Source organism: Rhinolophus sinicus, chromosome 1 (assembly GCF_057876585.1).
Source record: "Rhinolophus sinicus isolate RSI-liver-muscle chromosome 1, RSI-T2T, whole genome shotgun sequence".
NCBI classification, from domain to species: Eukaryota; Metazoa; Chordata; class Mammalia; order Chiroptera; family Rhinolophidae; genus Rhinolophus; species Rhinolophus sinicus.
The window spans coordinates 144,923,222-144,945,496 of record NC_142501.1 but is presented as its reverse complement, the minus strand read 5'-3'; the positions used below and the strand labels follow the sequence as shown (position 1 = coordinate 144,945,496).

Genomic DNA, 22,275 nt, shown 5'->3' with positions numbered 1-22,275 from the left:
ATTTTTGGGAAATCGGCATCGTCTTCATACCGAAATGTGTGCTCTTTGAGAGCAGGAATCTTGTCTTTTATAACTATTCACCACAGAACCTACCTCTGCACCTTGCTTATAGATGTTAAATAAATTTGGTTGAATAAATTGCTATTCTTGTTTTCAGAGGAGAAACATGTAAAAAGGTGGAAATTGGTGAGTTCTCTTTTTTTGAGTAATTTATTAGTTTCAGGTGTACAAAACAACATACTGAAGGGTTCGCTTTTTATGTAAGGCACTGAACTGATCAAGTTGGTGTGAAAAAGTCTGATCTGATTGTCTGATCCAGGAGGAGGAATATCATTAGTGAGTGTTGTGTTTCTGGTATCCACTCCACAAGCGTGTGTGTGTGTGTGTGTGTGTGTGTGTGTGTGTGTAAACTTCCCGAGTTTGGTAGGAGTCTTTCTGCTTTGCTTGTCCTGACAGAGAATGCCATGATCAATTTCTATTTTCCCCCGTTTCCTAAAAGGACTTAATTCTTTTCCAGATCCAAGTTTAGGATGGCATTATTGTTTACAAAGAGTTTCCAAAGGTAATTTTGTAAATATTGTCTTAGATCAAACTAGGAAAGCAAGCAAGTGGGAGATGATGAAGGGAAGGAGCAAGTTTTGTAACTGGGCCTATAACGATTAATTAAAAACCGTAACCTGTAGTAGGCAAACCATGGTGCTGTCACTCCATCAAGTACTTGCCTTGGGGTCTTTCTTGCTTCACTTACAGTATAAAAGTTTGAATGTTATGGTAAAGGAGACAGACCTTGTCGAGTCATGGAAATGAAAGGTAAGCCTGGCTATTGCGAGGCAAGTTACAGTGAGTGCTCAGTCTGTAGGTAGCCATGTCCTTTGTGAGCCTCCACTAACCTTGTCCCAAAATGCCAGTTGATCCTGATGATAAGTCTATACCCTGTGAGTAAGTAAACGTCATTACTGGCATGCTAAAAGTAGCATACTCAGATCTTACCTGTTCCTTCTGATACACCCTTATAGTAGCAGAGGCTTCAGCCTCTAAATAACCACACCCTGATAAAGACATTCCAGAGAATGCAATCCAGGGAATGCAAATAAAACTTATCAGAGGTAAAAAAAAACCTATGTCCCTCTTATATAAAACAACATTAAGAACAACAACAAAACTTAACAAATTGACAACGTGAAAAGGTGTTCTCTGAGAAGGGAAGAATATTAAAGCACATAAAAGCATGATTGTAGATAGAATATATTCTACACACTCTGGAATTCTGGAATGGGAAAATAAAACTATTGAATGTAAGAAGGAGGTTTTTTTTTGTTTTTGTTCTTTTTGGAAAGCACACAGAGTCTATTAATTAAAGCAAAAGTACACACTTGAGAAGGAAGTGCAGGTGAACTCAGAGATCGAGTCCCTGAAAGAGGGAGTTTTATAAAAGACAAAAGTTGTATAATAAACTTAGAAGATACAAGTCAAAATCACCAAAGATATTACTGAGATTTTTAATGAGAGGCTCAAAATGGACTTAGGTAAATATATAACAGATTATTAAATTATTTAGCAACATCAGGAGTTTTGATGTCTTTTCCATCTATATGTAAGTTTTTGAGCTTGATTTCATGGAGGGCACTCATCCCCTAACAAATTTTACTCTCAGAATTGTAGACTCTAGAGTATGGGAGAGAAGAAAGAGAATCTGTTCCTATTTCATTGCACCTCATGAATTACTGTAACCCTGAGTTGCATGATTATCCTGAAATCTAGTTTGCTTTTATGTCTTGAAAGCAAAATTATGGAAGGACACCTGATAGACAATTTGAGGTGGAAAAGGAGAAAGATGAATGGAAATACAGTTTGGCTACAACAGCGAGGTGGGAAGGAGATGGCATACTGAATAATCCTGATAAATTGAAATCTACCCTTTTCCATTCATTAGTATGGGCCACATTTTGCACTAAAAATGACTTACCCTCACCATTTCATAAGCACAGAGTTGAAGGAAGAGTATTTTAGAGGAACAAGTTCTTTCCAATTTATTGGATTACATCGTTCTTCTGACAGTTTTTTTTTTTTTTTTAATCTCAAGACTATACAATCTACGTGTCAAATAATGGTCAGCATTAGTTAATAGCAGTCCACGTGGTAATAGGTCCAGAGGTCAAGAAGCAAGAAACTCAAAGTGCTGATTTTTTTTTTTTAAGTTTAGAGGAGAAACAAGAATTAAAGATATAGGCTTCAAGTTGAAGAGTAATCACTGTCTACTAAATAGGTTTTAATCTTAATATTTTGAAGAATAAATGTATTTATTCCTATTTCCCACAAATGCTGCACTTCTCTTACAAAACCTGATAAAAAAAAATGTGGGTGGAATTGTAACAATTTATAGGTTCCTAAGCATTTCTTTTGACTGAATTTTCATTTTTTTCCTCCTTACTGTGATTGTTACTGGTTTTTTGGTGTATAAATAACAATTGGAACATTGCTTTTCACACATGTCAATATAAACTGCATTTGATCTTTGTAAGATAGATATTACTATAATTCTCCAACAAAGTAAAGGCAGGAGACTAGTGATTAATCCAGCAATCACTTTTCTGGGTATCTGGGTATTTACAATAGCCAAGACATGGAAACAACCTAAGTGTCCTTCAACAGACAATTGGATAAAGAAGATATGTACAATGGAATACTACTGAATCATAGTAAAAGGTGAAATATTGCCATTTGCAACAACATGGATGGATCTTGAAAGTATTATGCTAAGTGAAACTAAGTCAGACGTAAAAAAATAAGAACTGATTTCATTCATGTGTGGGATATAAAACAAAAAGCGACAAACAAAAAACAAACTCTTAGATGTAGACAACAAAATGGTAGTTACCAGAGGGACAGGGGCAGAAGGGAGGATGTAGAGGGTGAAGGGGGTCAAATATGTGGTGACGGAAGACTAGACTTCAGGTGGTGAGCACACAATATAGAGATGTTGGCTTATAAAGTTATATGCCTGATATTTGTTACCCTAATAAATTTAAAAAGGTGTCCTTCAACAATAGTAATGAGGGAAGGTAGTATATGTGGGCACAGATGCTTAGGTGGGTGAGGTGATGGTGGTAGTCTATGGAAGTTCTTTTCCAATAGTTTCATTTCTTTGAGGACAAAAAGATGCGTAGTCAGCAGAGTGGGAGAGTGAATGGACCAGGGAATCTTTGTTATGATTGCAGCATTAAAGACCACTTGAGGTTAGTGGTTATTAATTTGAAGTGGGCTGTCAGTGGATTGTTTTTCTCCAGCCAAGGTGCACGCACAAAGGAGGGGCAATTGAATTTTATCAGGACTGTGGCTTTGCTAAATCAGTCGGAAAAAGCAATCTAGGGAGGCAAGAAAGTTGAGGATATATACAAAGGAATGATTATAGTGATTTACCTGGAATTTAAGCAGGGTAAGGGGACAAGACCTACAAGAGGCAAGGGACAGTAAAAATGCCAAGAGATCAATAAATTGGAGGCCCCAATAGGGTGGAAAGATTGTTGGAGTTGCAGTTGTAGAACAATGAACTAGAAAGACAGGAGTTGGTAGTAAGAAAGGAAACAAAATATTGTCTCTATTTGGAGCCAACATTCTAGCATCTGAACAGAGATTTTATTGTTTGAGAGTTACTTACCTGTTAACCACCAAACTCCTCTTTTTGTATATGGAAGCAAAGATGTTTTGCATGGAGTACTTCCCCCTTCTCCTAATTTTATTTCTATGGTCTTTCTCAATGAAACGATTCTGTGATATCAAGTCTTGCTTTTTTAAAAGTGTGAACAGAACCTGCCGATGGACAGGCAGCATAATAAGCAGTGTCTCTATGGAAGGTTGCACAGGTTGTGCACTGCACAAAGGACGCCAGGCTGAAGGTGTGAGTGGGGCTGAGATTCAGCATGAGCTCTGCTCATTGAGCTACAGCCCCATCACCAGCTGCCTCTGTTCCCACAAAGGTTCATGCCCTGTTATGAGGACGTTCCTAGTGATGTCTTTTCTAATTCACAGAAAGGTGCTATGTAGACCAGGGAGCCCTAATAAAATCGGCACATGTGCTATAAGGTTTTACCCAGAGGGCTGGACTCAGCAGGCAGATTTGTTTTTCTGCTGAGAAATCCCTCGAAAATAGAACAAGTGGTCAGTCTTTTTGATGGAAAGGACCCAGTATTATATTTTTTCATTTAAGTGCATAGAGTAGCTCTTTATAATACAGTTTTCATTTGGATAACTAAATTTGCTTTCCTCCAAAGAATATGTGGCTTTCTAGGAGATCACTGGTATTTGAGAAAAATGATGAACTATGTGTCACTGTCACCTCCAGTTTCTTGTCCATTTATCAGAAAAATGTTAGGTTAGACTAACGTAAGACATTTATAAAAACAAGCTGAATGATTTTTTTTGATAAGCAATGTGACAGAGTGGGCAGAAATTATTTACATAGGTGCTCATTTAGTATTGAAGTTCTTCTTTAATATATCAGTTCAGTTTGAGATACATTACTTATCAATAGTCTGTGAGTTTTCAGGTACCTTTAGTTATGCAAATTTTAGTCTCCTTATACTATTAAGGTTCATACAAAAATATCTACAAAGGTTCTTTTTTGGGGGTAAGAATTCTGGCAATAACCATTCACTGAATTGAAAACATAATACAGAACAGTTTTATGGAGACAAAATCATCCAAGCTCACTGAGAAGCAAATATTAGCATAAGGAATGAGCTACAACTTGGAGACGTAACAAAGGCTATTTTTGCACTTTTATAGTCAGTGGTTAACCCAGGGAATGCTGTCCTGAGGTAGTTCAGGATCATTTCCCCTAATTGAATAATAAGAGTGAAATAAGGCTATCCAACTAAGCTAGCAGAAAAATCAAGAATCTCCACCCCCAAGAGATTTCTGGATTACCCACGTGAACGCTTTGGCAACTCTCCTGCTCTCCCTTTAGGCACATAGAACATTTTTATTGACACAAAGAACAATGCTGATTGTGATCTTGCAAGCAGGCACCATTCTCAATTATTTTCCATGGCTAGGCTTTCATCAAAGACCATCTTCCTTTGTTCTGAGCCCCTTTGAGGACATCTCGACTTTCTTTTTTACCGTCACCTAGAAATGCAATCTTTGGGCAGCAAAGGGAAAGTAAGACACAGAAGAGTGTGCAAGGGACAGCAAGGATAGTGGGAACTGGAATGCTCTCTCACAAGCCCGATAATGGTTCTTCACAGGCATACTCATTCTTTCACTTCAGAGCACAATGAAATTCCAGAACAACAGCCAAAGTCCTAGTCTTACCTCAGTATACAATGACACGCTAAAGCAAAATACATGTTTTTCCCCAAGTAATCTGCTATTAAAAATTATTCATACCATTTGTGTGGGAATTAAGACAAAACTGCAATATGCGTTATATTTCCAGTGTAGAAAGTTTGGTTCCTGAGTGCTGGTCGTGAGGATGGCAAATCTAAATGATAAATGAAATAAATATGTCATTTATTTGAATAGACTGAGCAACTGACTGAAGTGGTATTTGATTGATGGGAGGAAAAATGCTACAGCCGAATTATGTTAAGAACTTTAGAATATGCTTTGATGTGCATATATTAAAAGTTAGATTAAAAAGAATCTCAGTTTAACAGCTTCAGTTTACTTAAATTCCAGGGAGGGGAGGATATTCTCAGACTGTGCATTTGATATGTGTCTGGTTAATAATGAGGTTCTTCCCCCCATAGCAAGGTACATTTTAGTGCAAAATGTTAGTACCTAGTAGGCTATATGACATCTGTACAACAGGAATAAAGTTAGTATCTCAGTCAATACGCCAGTAAATCTTATGTTGCATGAATGTGCAGTTTTTACTGCATTTCTCAGGCTATAGTATTATTTTTCAAGTTTTTGTTTTTATTTCACATTATGAATTTACTTCCCTTTGATTTAATCACAGGTATTTTCTTTAACGTAAGCTATTTTAAGTGTAAATGTTATTCCTAAATAGCTTCAGATTCATTCTAGTAGTTAAAATAAACTCAGGCAGACATTGATCCAATTTGAATAACTACATATAAATGAGACTACAGCACTATCTAATCCCGAGTGTCAGTCAGTTCCGTTCATGAAGGCTTTTTATGCATGAATATAAAAATACTTTATGTTCAGATGCTTTCACTTTACGGTATTCCCTTGAAAGCGATGCCAAAAAAGTATTAAATAAAAAAGGTTTCAAACTTTCAGTTGGGCTATGATTTGAGGGGGAGATGAGTGGAAATGACAGTTGATGGTTACATAAGTGGACATCTTTATGGTAATATGTGAAAGTATAAACTAACTCCAACACTCTACTCCCTGAATCCTGTGCTATAAAATTATATATTGTTATTTTCAAAGGCTATTCTGCTTGTATTGAAATGCAACAGTTACTGAGCACCTACTATATTGCTTATTATGTAGTGCAGTTAATTTGTCCCTAACAAAAACAAAGCCACAGATGATCTTATCTCTTCCTTTGTGTATATATGTGTATGTTTGAAGCTGTTTGCATACTCTAGGTTACTTTGCTTTTGAAGCTGCTTGGAGAGATCTCTTCGACTTTTTAGTAGTTGGTTGGTTTTATAAAGCATCTCAGAAAGCAAGCAGAGCACTGCCAGGTCTGCCAGAAATAGTTCTTTGAAGATTCCTTTTCAGGAGGGGTACTGCTTTGCTCATTCAGTGAAGACTTGGGTATAAAAATGACACAGAGAGTTTCAAACAGTTCTGCAGAAACTTCACTTTGGTCGCTAGACTTCATCATCCTTAGGAACTGAACCTGTCACTTGGCTTGCATTCTTCATGACAGAGGTTATCTTAAAACAGAAATGGCAGGAAAGCTTTCCTGTGCTTTGGATAGGAGACAAACTTGCTTTTGTAAAATCTGTGGTTTAGAAGAGCAGACAGAGCCTGGCAGAAGAAAACATATATCACCACTAGCCACCAAGTGAAGTTGTGGAATCCAAAAGTGATGGCCATGGAAATGTAGATCATCAGCTCTGCTAAGTAGTTAGGAGAAGAAACATATTCAAACCAGTCTCCAAAAGGGATTTGGTGCTTACAATGAATGACCACTCCTGAAATGGAAAAAGAAAACCTCCTGAATATTTGACAAAAGGAAAAGTTTTATCACATCACTCCCCAAATCATTTACAAAAACTCTTATTTAGGAAAGAGTATGACAGACCTATGTGCAAACCACCATCCTCTCCCACTTGCATTGTCAATCTACTATGTATTAAAAAAAAAAAAATCACATGCTTAGGTTATACTATAAGCTATAAATAAGCACAAAAAGAAAGCCCATTTCTCCAACAATCCACCAAGCTAGAATTAAGAGCTCAAACCCCTGAGTGACACTGCTCGAGTTCAAATCCAGGCTCTAGCACTTACCATCTGTGTAACTTTAGGTAAGTTGTTTAACTCTCTGTCCCTCAGTTTCCTCATCTGCAAAATGAGGATAAGACTGTACCCACCTCAAGTGAGTATTGTGAAACTCTATGCAAAGTACTCAGAATAGGGCCCAGCACAAAATAAGCATTCAATAAATACTGAAGAATACTATTCCATTTTTAATATTTCAAAAAGCCTAATAAAAAGTGTACCTATGATAAGTGAACACACAATAATTAAAGTGTTTTGCTTTCGCTGGAATGATACTAATTCAGCCTGGTAACACTAGTGCTGGTTAGACCCATATCTGCAAGACAGGCTACCAAATGTGGGCACAGAATAGAATCATAAATATCAGGGCTAATGGGGCCAGAGAGACCTTTCAGTATAATGCTCTCATGTTACAGGTGGGAAAATCCAGACCCAGAGAGTTGTCTTCTCAAAATGAGTATTTGATAGATACTCATTAGGCAGAAAGGATAAGAGGGAAGGAACATGGACAACTAGCTTCTGAGGGTTAAAATCCACATGCAGTGGCTCTCAGAGATGCCTCACCTGCTTTGTTTTTCCTGAGATTGCTGAGAATGACGTGGCACTTATACTGATGGACAGATGACCAGATGAACATCATCATTCCGAGGATATGGAACCATCGAGCTTGCATGAAGAGATTTTTCCCTCTCACGTAGACTACAGAAAGAAGGATGATTAGCCAATGCTGCAAAATTTCAGAGGCTCAAGCAAGGAATTAAAAAATCATACAGTCAGTAGAACACGATTATCCACTTATTCTATTCCTCATGACTAGAAAATTGTCCTGGTAGAATTTCGCAAGTGCAGAGGGGAGAACGTGTCCAGGAGATTGGCTCCTCAGCCAGAGGCAGCTTCAATGGTCCCCTGCAGAGATGTCCATATGAGACATTCTCTTGTTCCTTCTTCAGATGCTTTAAGCACAGAGTTTATCTCTGTCTCCTACTCCTGTGATGTACTCTTGTGTGGTGAGACAACTTTGCACCTCTATTTCTAAGTCTCGTTTTATGTCTTCTTTCTTACACTTCACTGTCAGGGAAACACTGTCTGGACTCTCTCCCTGAGCTACTAACCTAAGCCATTGTTAGGGAGACCCTGAAGGCAGAATGCTGACTTGCTGGGCTCCAGCCAATGAAGAAAACCACTGGAAGTAAAGGCTCAGAATAGGGTTTCTCAAAAAGGGGAGAAATGTAAATTCCAAGATGAAAAACAAAACAGTATCCCTTTATGATTAGAAAGAACCTAGTCACAGAGATTTAGTTTTAGGAGAAGAAAACACTCAAAACTATTCCTCTTCTCCAGCTATCAGGAAAAAGAAAAGAAATGCAGGTCCTGCAGGAAGCAGTCAGGCTAGTTAGGGACTTGGCTGAAGAAACAAAGTTGTCCATTGACAACAGGGAAGAACCTGAGGCTCTAGAGCCCAGAGGGAGACCCTCCAAAGTTGATGCAAGTAAAAGCAAGGATCACATAACTCCTTATGGGTACTTAGAAGTCGGACTCAGCTGATGAAAGCTAACGATTAATGAGAGTCCAGCAAAGTCTACCTGTGTTCATTTCTTTAAAAACTTGCTCTATGTAAGCAATCTACTATAGTCTCTTAATAATAACTAGGGTTAGACATTTAATTAAAAAGTTATATTTTTATAAGTCATAAATAAGCAAAATATGAAAAATACAGTTTTAAATCGAAAGGGCTTTAACTAAGCATAAGTCACTATAGGATTAAAGGTTGAAGCAGGTGTCTGGGAGTTCATGTCGTTACCAAGTCACCTACTCTAAATGCAGAAAAATCACCTAGGAGGGAAAAAAGATCTGTAAGAGTAAATTGAAATTATGATGCAGGAAAGGGGAGGCAGGTAGAAGGCTCATATTTACCAGGAGTCTAATCGCTGTAGTATTTAATTATTCATTAATTACTTAATGGGTGTCTATGAGCCTGGCACTGTTGTAGGTATGAGGCACAAAGCAGTGAATACATCAGGCGAGATCCCAGTCCTCAGAAACTCACAGTCTAGTGGCAAGATACAGACAGAAATGGGTCAACAAATCAATAACCCAGAAAATTTCAGGTAGAGATGGTACCCTACCTGAAAAGAAAATAGGACGGTGTAATGGAGAATGACTCACTCTACACTTTGAAGGCAAGGCGACGTGAAGATCTCAATAGTTTACAGATATTCTTTCTTTTCACTTTCACAAGAACCCTCTGAAATCAGTGTATGTTCCTAATTACAGGTGAAGGTTCTGAAGCTCAGGGAGATTAATTAAGCCAAAATTCAGACTGAGGCCCACCTGACTCCCAAGCCCGTTTCTACCAGACCCTGCAGCTAGCAAATGCTCCAGTGTATTCTCTCTCAATGAGTTCCTGAAACCAGTTCTCCCCATATTGTGCCAAATGACCACAGATGACCTCTTGGAGGACAAATAGGTGAAACAAAAGACAGCTTCAGAAAGGAGTGTCTAGAAAGCTATTTTTGTGGGTGCCTTGGCTGGCTCTCCCTCACTAATTATACAGGACGGAGGGCAGAAGGTGGGGTCCAGCCAGCAGAGAAGACACCGGAAGAGATATATAATGCCAACAGACACTACCAGACTGAAAGGTGGGTTACCAAAGTGCTTAGGAAAGGTCCTTTGGGTGGAAAACCTGTACTGTTCACCAGGAATAATCACTAACCCACGGTACTGGGCTGCACATGAATACCACAGCAGAAAGCTCAGGAAAGAAAAATTAACTTAAGTTCAGAGGAATTCGATGGAGAGATGGTAGCTGAGTGGCTAGAACCAATAAATAATTCATGAACTGAGAAAGGTCATCAATAAGATGTGCTTGAAGATCATCCCTCAAACCATAGCGGCCTTGGGTGGCACTACAACGAGAGACAGAGGGCGTTCAAGGGGCACTGATACTGAACTCGAACGTGAGGAGAAAGCTCACTCACTGAGGATTGGAAATACGTAGATCTTGGTCTCAGTTTGTACAGATGGATAGGCCAGCTGCAGGAAATATGGAGGCTTTGGACTCAAAGAAAACAGTCATGAAAGATCTACGCTACAGTGTCAGGGCAGATCGATACCAAGGCTGCTGGGTGAAGTTCACCTCAGCACTAAAAACTCAGTTCAGTCACCCTAAAAACTTGATTCTTTTTAATAAGCATGCATTTTTACCTAAATGATAGCCACATATGATAGATATTCTTCCCACTTCACCCCCAAATAAACCACTTTATTTCCTCCTTATAAACAAAGGTCATAATTTGGGTTCCCTCTTCCTGGGTAGTGAGAGCTCAGAAATGTTAAGACACAATTGTGATTTGGCACAGTACTCGTCCTCTCCCCTCAGGCTGCCTGACTTGAAGAAACACTTTGTTGTAATGGCAACAAAATGGCTTCCAGTATTCTTCAAACTACAACTATTCCCCACGAGTCCAGGCCACCTGCTCCTCCCCTAGCTTTCTGTGATTAAATGCTGCACCACAGTTTCCCCTTCCCCAGCCGCACCCCCTACCATTCTACACAAACACCCCAGGATGACTGAGGCTTTGGGAAAGCAACTTTCTTTGCTGACTCTTTCTCCTATTCTTGGGTATAACCTGCTTCCTGTTCAACTCTTGACCACACTTCGTCTTTCTCTTCAGATTTACTCCACATGAGTTCATTGATTTCACTCCCATTGAGGAAAACATCACATCCTATTTCTTCATCCTTAAACCAAACCTCCTGAATACTTTTCACTTTACTCTTTTTACTGAAGGCGTTACTGCTTATGTTGGTGTCTTTCAGGTTTTGCAGTTACAGTTAACATATATACCCCTGGGCCCTGGGCATGTTGATGTTTTAAAATTACTATTAGAGTCCAAACTCCTCCAATGCAAAGTGGGTTGGGCAGGTCTCCTACTTTCAAACTTCCATAATGCTTGGTGGAGCATGAGACCTCATGCACCCAATGACTCAGCTAACAGACCCCAGGGACCACTCACCATGCCTGCCGTCCATTGGCACTTGGCTCAGCACAGTTATGCCGACAAGAATATAGTAGACGAGTCCAAACCAGTAGTGCACGATGTGAATCATGGCATTGGAGAAGACACTGACATAGACGCACTCGAAGAGTCTTCGCAAGCTGTGCAGCCACACAAACACTAACACTAAGAATGCAGACAGCGCCAGCTCATCCCCTGCAATTCAGAAAGCAACACGTTGAGCATTTCTCTTTTGGGGATTAATCCAAAGTTACGTTTGCCCCCACTGTTACACATAGTGTTGAACAAGATTAGAGCTAGGAAAGGGACCTAGAAGTCATACAGTCTAACACCTTCCTTTTTTAGCAATGAGGAAGTAGGCCAAGTACGTTGGCTCCAGGTTACGTAGTAAGCTAGTGACAGAGCTGGGACAAGCTCACGTCTCCGGACTCTTCTTCGCCATGTGGAAGCCTTGCATGGATATCACTGTAAGGGGTCCGTGCACTCAGAACCCAGGGTCTGTGGCACTGGCCAATGGCACTAATAGTGAAGGTGGTCAGGGAGAGTTTCTGGATGATCTCTGAGCAACCCCACCTGGTGGGATCCCTGGGATCAGGGGAGAAAAGAGGCGTGGACACCTGCACATATAGAGGCTGAAAGGGGGATAGGAATAGACAGGGAGAATTATGCATTCCTTGCCATATTAAAAAAAAAAAAAAGGAAATTATACATTTAGGGGATTGTGAGCTTTGAGATCGATCTATCTTCCTACCTGCCTCTCACCCCTCTGCCCAAATAGAAGAAATGCTTTTAAAAATGACTTAAAACCTACATTTTAAAAAAGTGAATATCACACACTTACACACACACACATGCTATAATAAATACACAATTTAATGGACTTTTACAAACTAAATCAACCAACCCCACCCATGTAACCAGCACCCCTATCCAGAAACAACATGACCAGCACCCCGGTGTTCCTTTCTAGGTGCTGCCCCTCCCCCAAGCCACTCTCCAAAGGGTAAGCCCTGTCCTGACTTCCAACAGCCATAAATTAGCTTTGCCTATATTTGTATTTTAAATATAGTAAAATCTAGTTTATACTCTTTAGGAATAGGTTAGAACAAATATCCAAATAAAATTCCTCACAACCACCCTACAAACCCAGTCCCACAGTAAGCAAATGAAGAGATGAAATTTCAATGCCTGAAGTGGGATTCACTGAGGTATTCTCCCCTCCCAAATAGGGTTTGCATAGGGTTTCCCTTCTGACTGTCTTCTTTTACAACGAGTTCTTCTGGTTACGCAGAAAAGGATTGTTCTTAGGGACCCAGTGGTGTGGCTGCTGGAACAAAAAGGACAGAACAATTTATTTCTAATTCTGCCCCTCACCCGCTGCCTGACATTAATTGAAGCCACTTTGTTTTCACCTTCAGTACCTTATTTTAAAATTGTTCTATATCTGAGGAAAATTTAATAGCTATTTAGTAATCATCTAGTCAACAACTATTTACAGTCAATTTTATTACATAACCAAAGCTTTATGGCGTAACAAACATTTTTAACTGGTGATCGAAAATTTTCTATCAAATTTCTGGAGTTCTGAGACATGATTTTGGTTGGGCTACATACGTGATGAATGTTTCAAGGCAAACCCAAGGGATCCTAAAAGCTTTTCCCCCAAGTCTAAAAACTTCTGTATAAATTGATCAACAGTTCGAGAAATATCAGGGGGAGAACAGCCAGTCCTGTACACAGCCCAGCACTCGCTGGGAAGTCAGGGACGAAGAGCTGACTCTGAACTCTGCAGGATCTCAGTGCAGGATGTGGGGACATCCCTCGAGATGGCTATGAACCATGCAGAACTTTTTGCCCTCACCCTCCACTTCTCAGTTCCTGCTGAGGTGAGCCTGAGAGTGGTTATGAAATTCCCAGAACAGCTTCCTGCAGGCAGGAAAGCAGGAACAGGACACAATGGTTGTGATTAGCCAAGGGAGTGATTGATTACCTTGGAACTGCACAGCCCCAAGAATTCTGAGTAAAGTATGAAGCCAGCTTGGAAAAGGTGCTCCCAAGAACAGAGATTGAGTAAGGCACCAAAGCAGGAAGCCATTCCACAGCACTGAGATGACATAGAAGTGAGAAAAATACCTGCAAAGGGAAAACAAGTTAGGCAGTCATCACAGTGGAGTCACTTTATTATGCAGGCAGACTATTTTTACTTTCTTTCTCCTCTTTCCCCCATTTCCAAAGTATAGTTTTGCTTTTTAATAGATCCTTAACCCTACAGATGTTCAGATTTTTAAAATTTCCTTTCAAATGATGGGATTCGTTAACTCATAGGAAAAGAAAGGACTCCTGAGGTTAACAAAAATACAACCAACGCTGTTAAACTTAGACTGAGGGTCAATTAGCAATCCAGATTATCTCTGGGTAACTGGATTGGGCTCAAATTCCAAAATAGGGGGCCCCCCCGGCCCTGGGAGAGAGAACCTGGATTGTGCTAACAAAAGCCAAATCTGTGCAAGATTTCTAAATTCCAAGCAATACTGTTGCAATAGCCATACAACTGTTATACAACATTTGCACAACCACAGGCTCTCAGGTCTGTAAGAAACCTTAGAGATCTTCTGATTCAGTTTTTCTAAATTGTGCTAATCTAAATGGCTTAGATGACAAATGGCTTAGATAATTCGTAAAGCTAGGTATCAACTCCTGACAGTTACAGCTGTCATATAAGTATAATGCCTATGCTGCAATCAACCGTTATAAACGAAATACAAATAAAACCACAAAACCAATAAAAACTTCAACTAGCAATGTTAATTTGATGTAAAAGATGATGTTGGTTTGCTGAAATCACCTAACACAAGGGCTTAACAGTTTTATGTTGAGGTCCGCTGACTATTTTTCCCTATTCAAACCAATTCAAAATCATTCTGCCTCTGCGGGGTGCCTGGAGGTCATTTGGCCTCCCTGCTCTTCAGTGCATGTGAATAAATGAAGCCTCTCTCCCTCTTGTCTCCTTAGACTGTGACAAAGTAAGACGACCTGGAGTCAGGAGGAGTAGACATAAACTCGGGCACTCCCCTTCCAGATAATCCAGAATATTCTTGTATCAGAACTCACAGCCCCCCCCCACCACCGCCCCCCACTCCCACCAGACCATGCCCACAACCCAATCTGACAAACACCCATCTTGAGACAGGTTACTCAGCATGTTGTTAGGCAGACAGAAAGGTCCCCGATAAAATAAACAAAGACAGCCATATCCTGGAACTTCAGGTTTTGAAAGAACTCCTTCACTCTAGGACAAAATATAATAAATTATCTCATAAAATCCCTTTTGGCTGGACAAACTGAGCAGATTGATACATAGGACTGGGTCATTTTGTTAATCCCTTCAGGATGAGCAAACAGAACAATGAATTCCATTAGAAGGTGCTAGTTCCCTTCTTCAAACGGACAAGAGAAAATATAAGAATAAGAGCCTTTGCCCCACGCTGGGTACCCCATTGGGGACCCCCTTCCACTCGGGAGCTCTGACCCTTTGCTTTTAATAAACTATCCTCTTTTACAACTCCTTGCCTCTCCTTGGTCCGTGCTTCCATTCTTTGGTTTCACGAGACATCACCCCGGCACTCACTCAAAAATCTCCTATATCAATCTAATCTGATCTTTCCATAGCAACCCACTTAATTCTCCCCACTACTGTTACAAATTCTACCCCTGGATCTGCCCTCGTGGAGCCATCCTGCTATTCCTGATTCTGATCTTTTCCAGGCTCAAGAGCTTAGTTTCCTCAAAAGTTCACGCATCAGTGCCAATTCCACAGTCCCCCCCCCACACCCCCTTTCTGCCCTCCACTGTCCTTCTGTAGCCTTCCAGGATCTTCCTTAAGACACACTTCAGAGAACTGAGCCCCGGTCTGGCCTGAGTAGCAGGAGCAGAGCAGAATGTCTGCAGGCTCCCGCGGAAAGGGAGAGGGCCGGCTTCTGAAGAGCAACTTCTGAGCCAGTCACTTGACCTATTTCATTTTTGCACAAATATTTCTGTGGACAGTTCATGAATGAACCTGTAGACATGTAGCTAATGCTGGGTGAGGGGGCAGAGAAGGCGTAGAGGGGAAGCCATTCTGGATGGGTGGTCAAGGATGGCCGCTCTCAAGTGACATTTGGCTAGAATGAGTAACCCTTGTGAATTGCAGGAAAGAATTTCCTAGGCAGAGAAAATGCCAACCACACAGACCTGGAGATCGATAAAGGATAACTCTGTGGAGAGCGACAGGTAGTAGGGGGAGAGGGGCAGATTCTTTAGGGCAGGAAAGGACACTGACTTTTATTAAGCATGAGGGGAAGCCATTTGAGCAGAGTGGCTGAAAGTAATAATTTGTGTTCTAAAACTCCTTCTGCCTGATAGAAAAGTTCTGGAAACTGATAGCGGTGATGGTTGCACAAAAAGGTCAATGTACTTAAAGCCACTGGGCCGTACACTCAAAATGAGTTAAAATGGTAAATGTTATGTCACATATAGTTTGCCACAATAAAAAAAGAGCATTGCTCACTCATTCTACTCTTTAAGTTACAAAAACAATCCCTCTGTTAACTAGGTAGAGAATAAACTAGTTGTGGGGAGACCAGTTTATTGAAAGATTCATTCATTTCATCTTCACAATCCCGTAAAATTTGTGTGGTTGTGTTCACATGGCAGATGAGAAAACAGAAGCTCAGAAAGGGTAAGTTACTTACCCAAGACCATGCACTCACTAAGTAAGTGGCTATGTTTGGCTCCAGACTCAGCCCTGATGACTCTGCAGTTAAAATCACACGGCTGCACTCCTATTATTCATGCAACCTAGACTTGCCCGAACCTGCTGTTCTGGCCCTACATTACATGTACCCATTTCTATCAAGCCTGAAGCTCAGCAATCCCTCAAGTGTGTTGGCATAAGGGGTTAAGCCACATCCTGCTGTGCCCAACTTGTGCCATAGTGTTTTTGATTTACAGGAAGCTCTTTTTCTCATCCCTGCGTTTTGTACATTCTATTTCTGGTTTTGCTCGCCTGATTTCCTTCGATAGAAAACATATTCTACTCTTTATACCAGGTTATGTTTCTTGCTTTTTAAAGACCCAGCTCAAGCCTCAAAAAGCAGATCTAAATACTCCACTTCCTTGTTTCAGACACACTCCCTCTTTTTCCTCCCTTGGCACTTTGCTTAATTGAGGCACTGTTTTCCTGGCCCTTGGGAACATGGATAAGGTGATGTTTATGGTGACGCTGCATTTAGCATTAAGCAAGCACTCCTTTGATTTAAGAAACTTGAATGCTTATTATAAGCCAGGGAGTACTCTAGGTTCTGGGGACACAGCAACAAACACAGCAGACAATTCCCGCCCTCATGGATCTTATACTGACACACAAAAGTAAATTTTACAGCATGTCAGTAGGTGATAATTGTTACAGAGCAAATTAAAGCTGGGAAAAGAAGGAATGCTGGCATGATAGAATTATACTTTTAAATAGGGGGGATGGGGCATGCCTCACTGAAAAGGTATCTGAGCAGAATTATAGGAAGTGAAGGCATAAGCCATGTAGCTATTTGGGGAAAAAGCCTTCCAGGTAGAGGAAACAGGCAGTGCAAAGGCCCTGAGGTGGGAGAGGGGACTGGCAGAAAGACACAGAAAACTGGACTGGAACCACATGGGGGTAAACTACAGGAAACAGTAAGGTGGGGGGGACAAGACTCAGGGTCTTGGGCTCTTCCAGTGAGTGAGTTAGAAGCCACTGGATGGTTTTGAGCCAGGAGACATGATCTGACTTAATACATATTTGCCTATTACCAGAACTGATGGCAGGCCCAGGGAGGGGAGCTATGGGGCTAATAAAGAAAGGGAACTAATGTGCATTGAGTTCTGAGTGGCTGGCCCTGGACTACGTGCTTTAACGGCATCACCACTTAAATGTCAAGCAGGTGCTGTTATGCTAATACCTATAATCTTCCACAACATATTGCCTGGACCCCGTAACAACCTTCTAATCCAGTCTTCTCCACACAATGGCTAGTCATCCTTTCAAAATGTAAATCATACAATGCCATGTTCCCTTCCCTCAAAATCCATCCATGGCTTTCCATACACTCACAATAAAACTCAGTGTCCACCATGACCTGGAAGGCCCTGATGAGCAGCGAACTTGTCTCCCGCCCTACCCCAACCTGACCATCCTTTCCAGCTTTGTCACGGCCACTGCCTCCCCTACCGGTTTTGCTCTTGATCAAGTAACCCTAATGGATTTCCTCTGAAGCACTAATCACACCTGAAATTATTTTGCTTGTTTTACAAGATTTGTTTACACATTTACTGTCTGTCTGACAAGAATAAAAGCTCCAAGGAGTCTAGAATAGCTCCTGAAACATAGTATTACTCTATAAACACTAGTTAAAAATGAATGAAAGAGGAGGTATCTCACCTAAAGTTACTCTCAGAGTACGCGTCAAGTTAACCAACAAACCGATTAAACCTAAAACCTTTTAAAAACTTCTTTCAAAACCTATTAATCAAGGACCTTACTATTTGCTAGGTATTGCTAATTCTACTGTGGTTTGTTGATTACATTCATCATTAAGGAGCCAGGGATATGTCAAACAAAAATGTAAATGGATGGAAAGTGTATCATCTAGAGCAGAGGTTCTTAACGTTTATCTTCCATGGACTCCTTTGCCAGTATGGTGAAGGCTACAGGCTCCTTCTCAAAATGTTACTACAAGCATAAAATACATAGGGATTACAAAGGAAACCAGTTGTATTGAAATATGGGTAACACAGCTACTAAAAAACAAATTTGTGCTATATTAATATATGTGCTTCTTAATGTATTAAAGAACAAGATCTAGTGAGGGAATAACTACAGTATTCTTATAGTGATGAAAATGTTTTGCGGTCTCTTCAATATTTTTAATGTAAAAAAAAACTGGCACAAAATTGCAGGTACTGCTAATTCTACTGTGGTTTGTTGATTACATTCATCATTAAGGAAGTGCTGAATTTCAGCTAGAGGTTTGTGAAAGAAAGATGTAATTTTATTTCCAATCCAAGTTTGCCCTGAATGCTATCTACAGATCCCCTAACCTCTAGTTAGGACCCCTGGGCCCCAGTGGGGAAAATCTGCACGGCTGCTCTCTTTGCCTGTAGAGCTCAATTCGGTTGCAATGTTTCCATACCATTTTAAACTTTTAGAAACAGGTGAAGTACTTCCATATACACTATGCAAGTCAAGAGCATTGTGACTCTTGTTGGAAGTCATATATTTATTCAGACTTTCTGGGATATCAAAACTCTAGGAAGCAAAAAGAAAACAAGAAAAGCAACCATTATCTTCATTAAAAAAAAAAAAAGTCTACCAGATAGGGGTAATGGAAACAAACAAACATACCATGAACTGATTTAAGGTTTAATTCTTGTCTCCTTAGGAAAAAAAACCCCCAAACAAAATTATCTAAGCACAGTTTTTAGGTGCATAAACAGGATATACAGTTGCCTAGTTTTAAGTGTATAATAAAGTTATAGGTTTATTTGCACTTTCAACATGTACTACTGAATTTTGCACAAGGAAAAATATTTAAATGTAATATCAAGGCATTTTTGTCTTCATTATTGGCCTATATTTGTTGCACCGTCTCCAGTACTAAAATAAATGTTTAAATTTAGAAAAAAAAAGCAAAACAAAATACCATGGGAGGTTCCACTCTAGAATTCTGGAAGAAGAAAAAGCGTAAATATTTTCATAATATAGTAGAAATTTAAAGAAGCACAAAGAGTACCAACTGTTGTAATAAATAAGGCAAAAGTAGCAAGTCTGTTTCTTGGTTGTCATATGCCAGACTTGAGTAGTAACAGCTCGAGTTAGGTAAGTGTAGAGAACGACTTAAAATATGTCCTTTAATCCACAGACACTAGTACTTTTTTCAAAATTCCTAAAAGAAATTGTTAGAATTCATACTCTCTAAGAAAGTTTTTTTTCCTTCACTTTATAAATGAAAATGTGACAACCTTGGAATGCCCCTGCTATAAAATGGAAAAGGACATGCTGCAATGAAACTTGATAACAAATAGGATGACAGATAATTTTCACTTAAAAAGAGCCTCTAAAGACTTGGTTTTTTAACCAACTGGTCTTGAACACTTCTACTTTTTCCCCAGGGCTTCATTCCATTTACTTTTCCTCAGAATGGTAAATGGGATGAGGCCTTAGTTCTTCCTTCTCAGTGTAACACCTGATAAATCTTTCTCTAACACTCAGAAGTGGGGGGTTATCCACGTTGCAGAAGCCAAGTTATACTTAGCCCCATTCTTGTCTGTGGGCCAGGGCACTCTGCCTATGTGAAGTTTAAGCGATAATGCAGATGTTTTAATACATCAGAAATTGAAAAACATTCTTCCAGATTCCTTCCTAAATGCCAACTTAAGATGCATCTTAAAGATAAAAAAGCCACTGCTCTATCCTTACCATCTGGAAGTGTTTGGTTGACTCTTACCAGCTCTCTTCTGAATTCAAGGTAAAAATGAACAAACTATAACAAGTCTTACAATTTCTGAAAGAGTTCTATTTAAGCCCTAACGATTTCATCTTTCGTTGATTTTGGTTATGAAATCTGTTAGAAGTCAAATGAAATTTCAGGATGTGCCATCATGGGCAATTCTCTCAGGGGCACCTGCGGAGGTGCGCGTTAGGAGGGTCAGTGCAGCCGAAGGAAGTGTAGCCAGGTGTGGGAACCAGCATCTCGCCCTTCGTCCTGGCTGCGAGGGTCGGGGAGACAAAAAGGGGCAAGAGAGGAGCGAAGGACAGGAGTGCCTTCATTTCTGGTGAGTTCTGGCGACCTAAAGTTAGATTATAAGCCCCTAGAGTGCAGGGAAGGGGAAAGAGAATTTGGTGACAAAGGAGACTAATTTGCCGCCTGCTGACCAGGCCTAAATTCGGAAGCGCTGCCATTCCCTCGAAGGAAAGACTCAGTGGGGCCCCAAGTTAGCGTTCCTGATAATGCACGCGGCTCAACACGTCGATGTCGTTGGACACTCGGGACATTCCGCTCCCAGGGCCACGAAGCGGCTGAGGACAGTGCTCTGCGGCCCGGCCGTGGCAGCGCCCTGTGGGAGAACACGCCTGAGTCCTAGGGCCCTGTTAGCGCCCGCCTCTGCTGCCCCATGCCGGCTGCCCGAGCCGGGCGACTGCGCCTTGGCAAACCCAGACCCGCGCCCCGGGCGCGGTTACCTCTTGGGAACATCAAAGCTCCGGCAGACGGCCGGGCGCAGTGAGGCCTCATGCTTGGTTTTCCCATAGCGGATCAGGTCCTGGAAGAGGGCGCTGCTGGGGAGCAAGCCAGGCGGCAGGAGCTGCAGCATCAGGCTCAGCACGTAGGCGGCGGCCACCGTGAGCCACACGCCGTGCAGCGGGTTCAGTACTGAGAGCTCCGATCCTGCCCAGAGAGCCATGGCCCGGGCGCCCGCTTCCGCGCTCCCAGCGTTCGCACCGCCAGCGGGCGCTGGAGTGGCCTCTCGCGGGCCGCGCGCCGGTCGTAGGCGGATGGCACGCTGGTGACGCGGCGCTGGGCGGGGACGTGTTCCGCCCCGCCCGCGAGTCACCCGCCTGGCTGCGCGGGATCCCGGGATCCAGTCGCGCTGCGGCTCTCTGGTCGCTCTCTGTCTGTGGTCCGACTCGTGGTTTCCTAGGTAGGACCCCAGAGTATGATTCAGCGGAGCAATGTGATTCAAAGACCACGTGCCTGCGAGTCTTCATCGCCGCCTATTTTCAATGGAAAAATGGTAACAATCCTAAATGTTCCACGTTAGGGTATTTAGCTAAATGACGGTACAGTAAAACGACGGAATAACACGCAGCCATTAACACATTTAAGTGCGAAAACTGTAGAAACACGGAAAGCTGTTTACGATAACTGAAACAGGTTTAGTGGGTGAAAAAAAAGCTCACTATAAAATACATAGCAATGATGGCAAACAACTATATTAATACAAATGTATGTATATATGGATAACAAAAGCAGGTCATACACAAAATGAATATGATGTTGCGAATGTGTATAATTTAAACGTAAAGTTTAATCATCAAGACAATTTCAAATAACAAAAATGAAAGTGGTAAAAATTGTATTTAGAAAAACATCAGTCCTCTGCTTACTAGTTACATTTCCCAGAGCACAGTTTTTAACTCCATGAGCTGTTTCTTCTGCTATTTACCTCCATGTAGTGACAATGCTATTTCTTGACTCATCTATTTTGAATAATATTGACTTTCACGTACAATAAATGAAAATGTAACTCCAGGTAATTTTTTCAAAGCCTTCAAAATATCAATTCTCAAAACTATTATTGTATGCCTATTATAGGAGAGGACACTGAGGACAGAGAGGTTTACAGGACAAGCTCTTTTTGGAGCTTACTTTTTTAAAAAAATGAGTTTTTAATCATTAGTTTTAGGTGTACAAAACAACATAATGATTAGACATTTATACACCTCACAAAGTGATAACCCCATCAAGTCTACTACCCATCTGACACCTTGCACAGCTATTACAATACCATTGACTATATTCCCTATGCTGTGCTTTACATCCCGTGACTATAGAGGGTGCCAATAAAAATGTATACACATTTTAAGAAAGGAACAAACTATTAAAATTGTAATAATATATACCGATAACAAAAGATGAATACAAGTCATGTTTGACTTCTGCAGTTACAAGAGGTGCTCAAAGTAGTTGCCATCAGCCTCCAGACACTTCTGATTACGGCAAACTACTGCTTGAGCAACGTTGACCAAAGTATCCACTTGTAT

The 22,275-nt window shown here is 40.9% G+C and overlaps 1 protein-coding gene across 1 annotated transcript; it reads right to left on the bottom strand.

The window, feature by feature from the left end:
* Positions 1 to 4,469: 4,469 nt before the first annotated feature.
* On the bottom strand, positions 4,470 to 21,010 carry SRD5A3 (steroid 5 alpha-reductase 3). Its single transcript, XM_019740189.3, has 5 exons — positions 20,695 to 21,010; positions 13,435 to 13,577; positions 11,442 to 11,639; positions 7,990 to 8,124; positions 4,470 to 7,118 (listed from the first exon to the last, which is right to left on the bottom strand). The coding sequence occupies exons 1-5, from the start codon at positions 20,913 to 20,915 to the stop codon at positions 6,859 to 6,861; spliced, it is 957 nt and encodes a 318-aa protein (XP_019595748.3). The 5' UTR covers positions 20,916 to 21,010; the 3' UTR covers positions 4,470 to 6,858.
* Between the last annotated feature and the right edge of the window lie 1,265 nt (positions 21,011 to 22,275).

Excerpts from the sequence above, each read along its gene's own strand:
- SRD5A3 (XM_019740189.3), bottom strand. The coding sequence starts at position 20,915 with ATGGCTCTCTGGGCAGGATCGGAGCTCTCAGTACTGAACCCGCTGCAC. Across the intron at positions 13,578-20,694 it reads AGCTTTGATGTTCCCAAGAG|GTATTTTTCTCACTTCTATG; the intron begins GTAACCGCGCCC and ends TTCCCTTTGCAG. Across the intron at positions 11,640-13,434 it reads TGGGGCTGTGCAGTTCCAAG|GGGATGAGCTGGCGCTGTCT; the intron begins GTAATCAATCAC and ends TCTGAATTGCAG.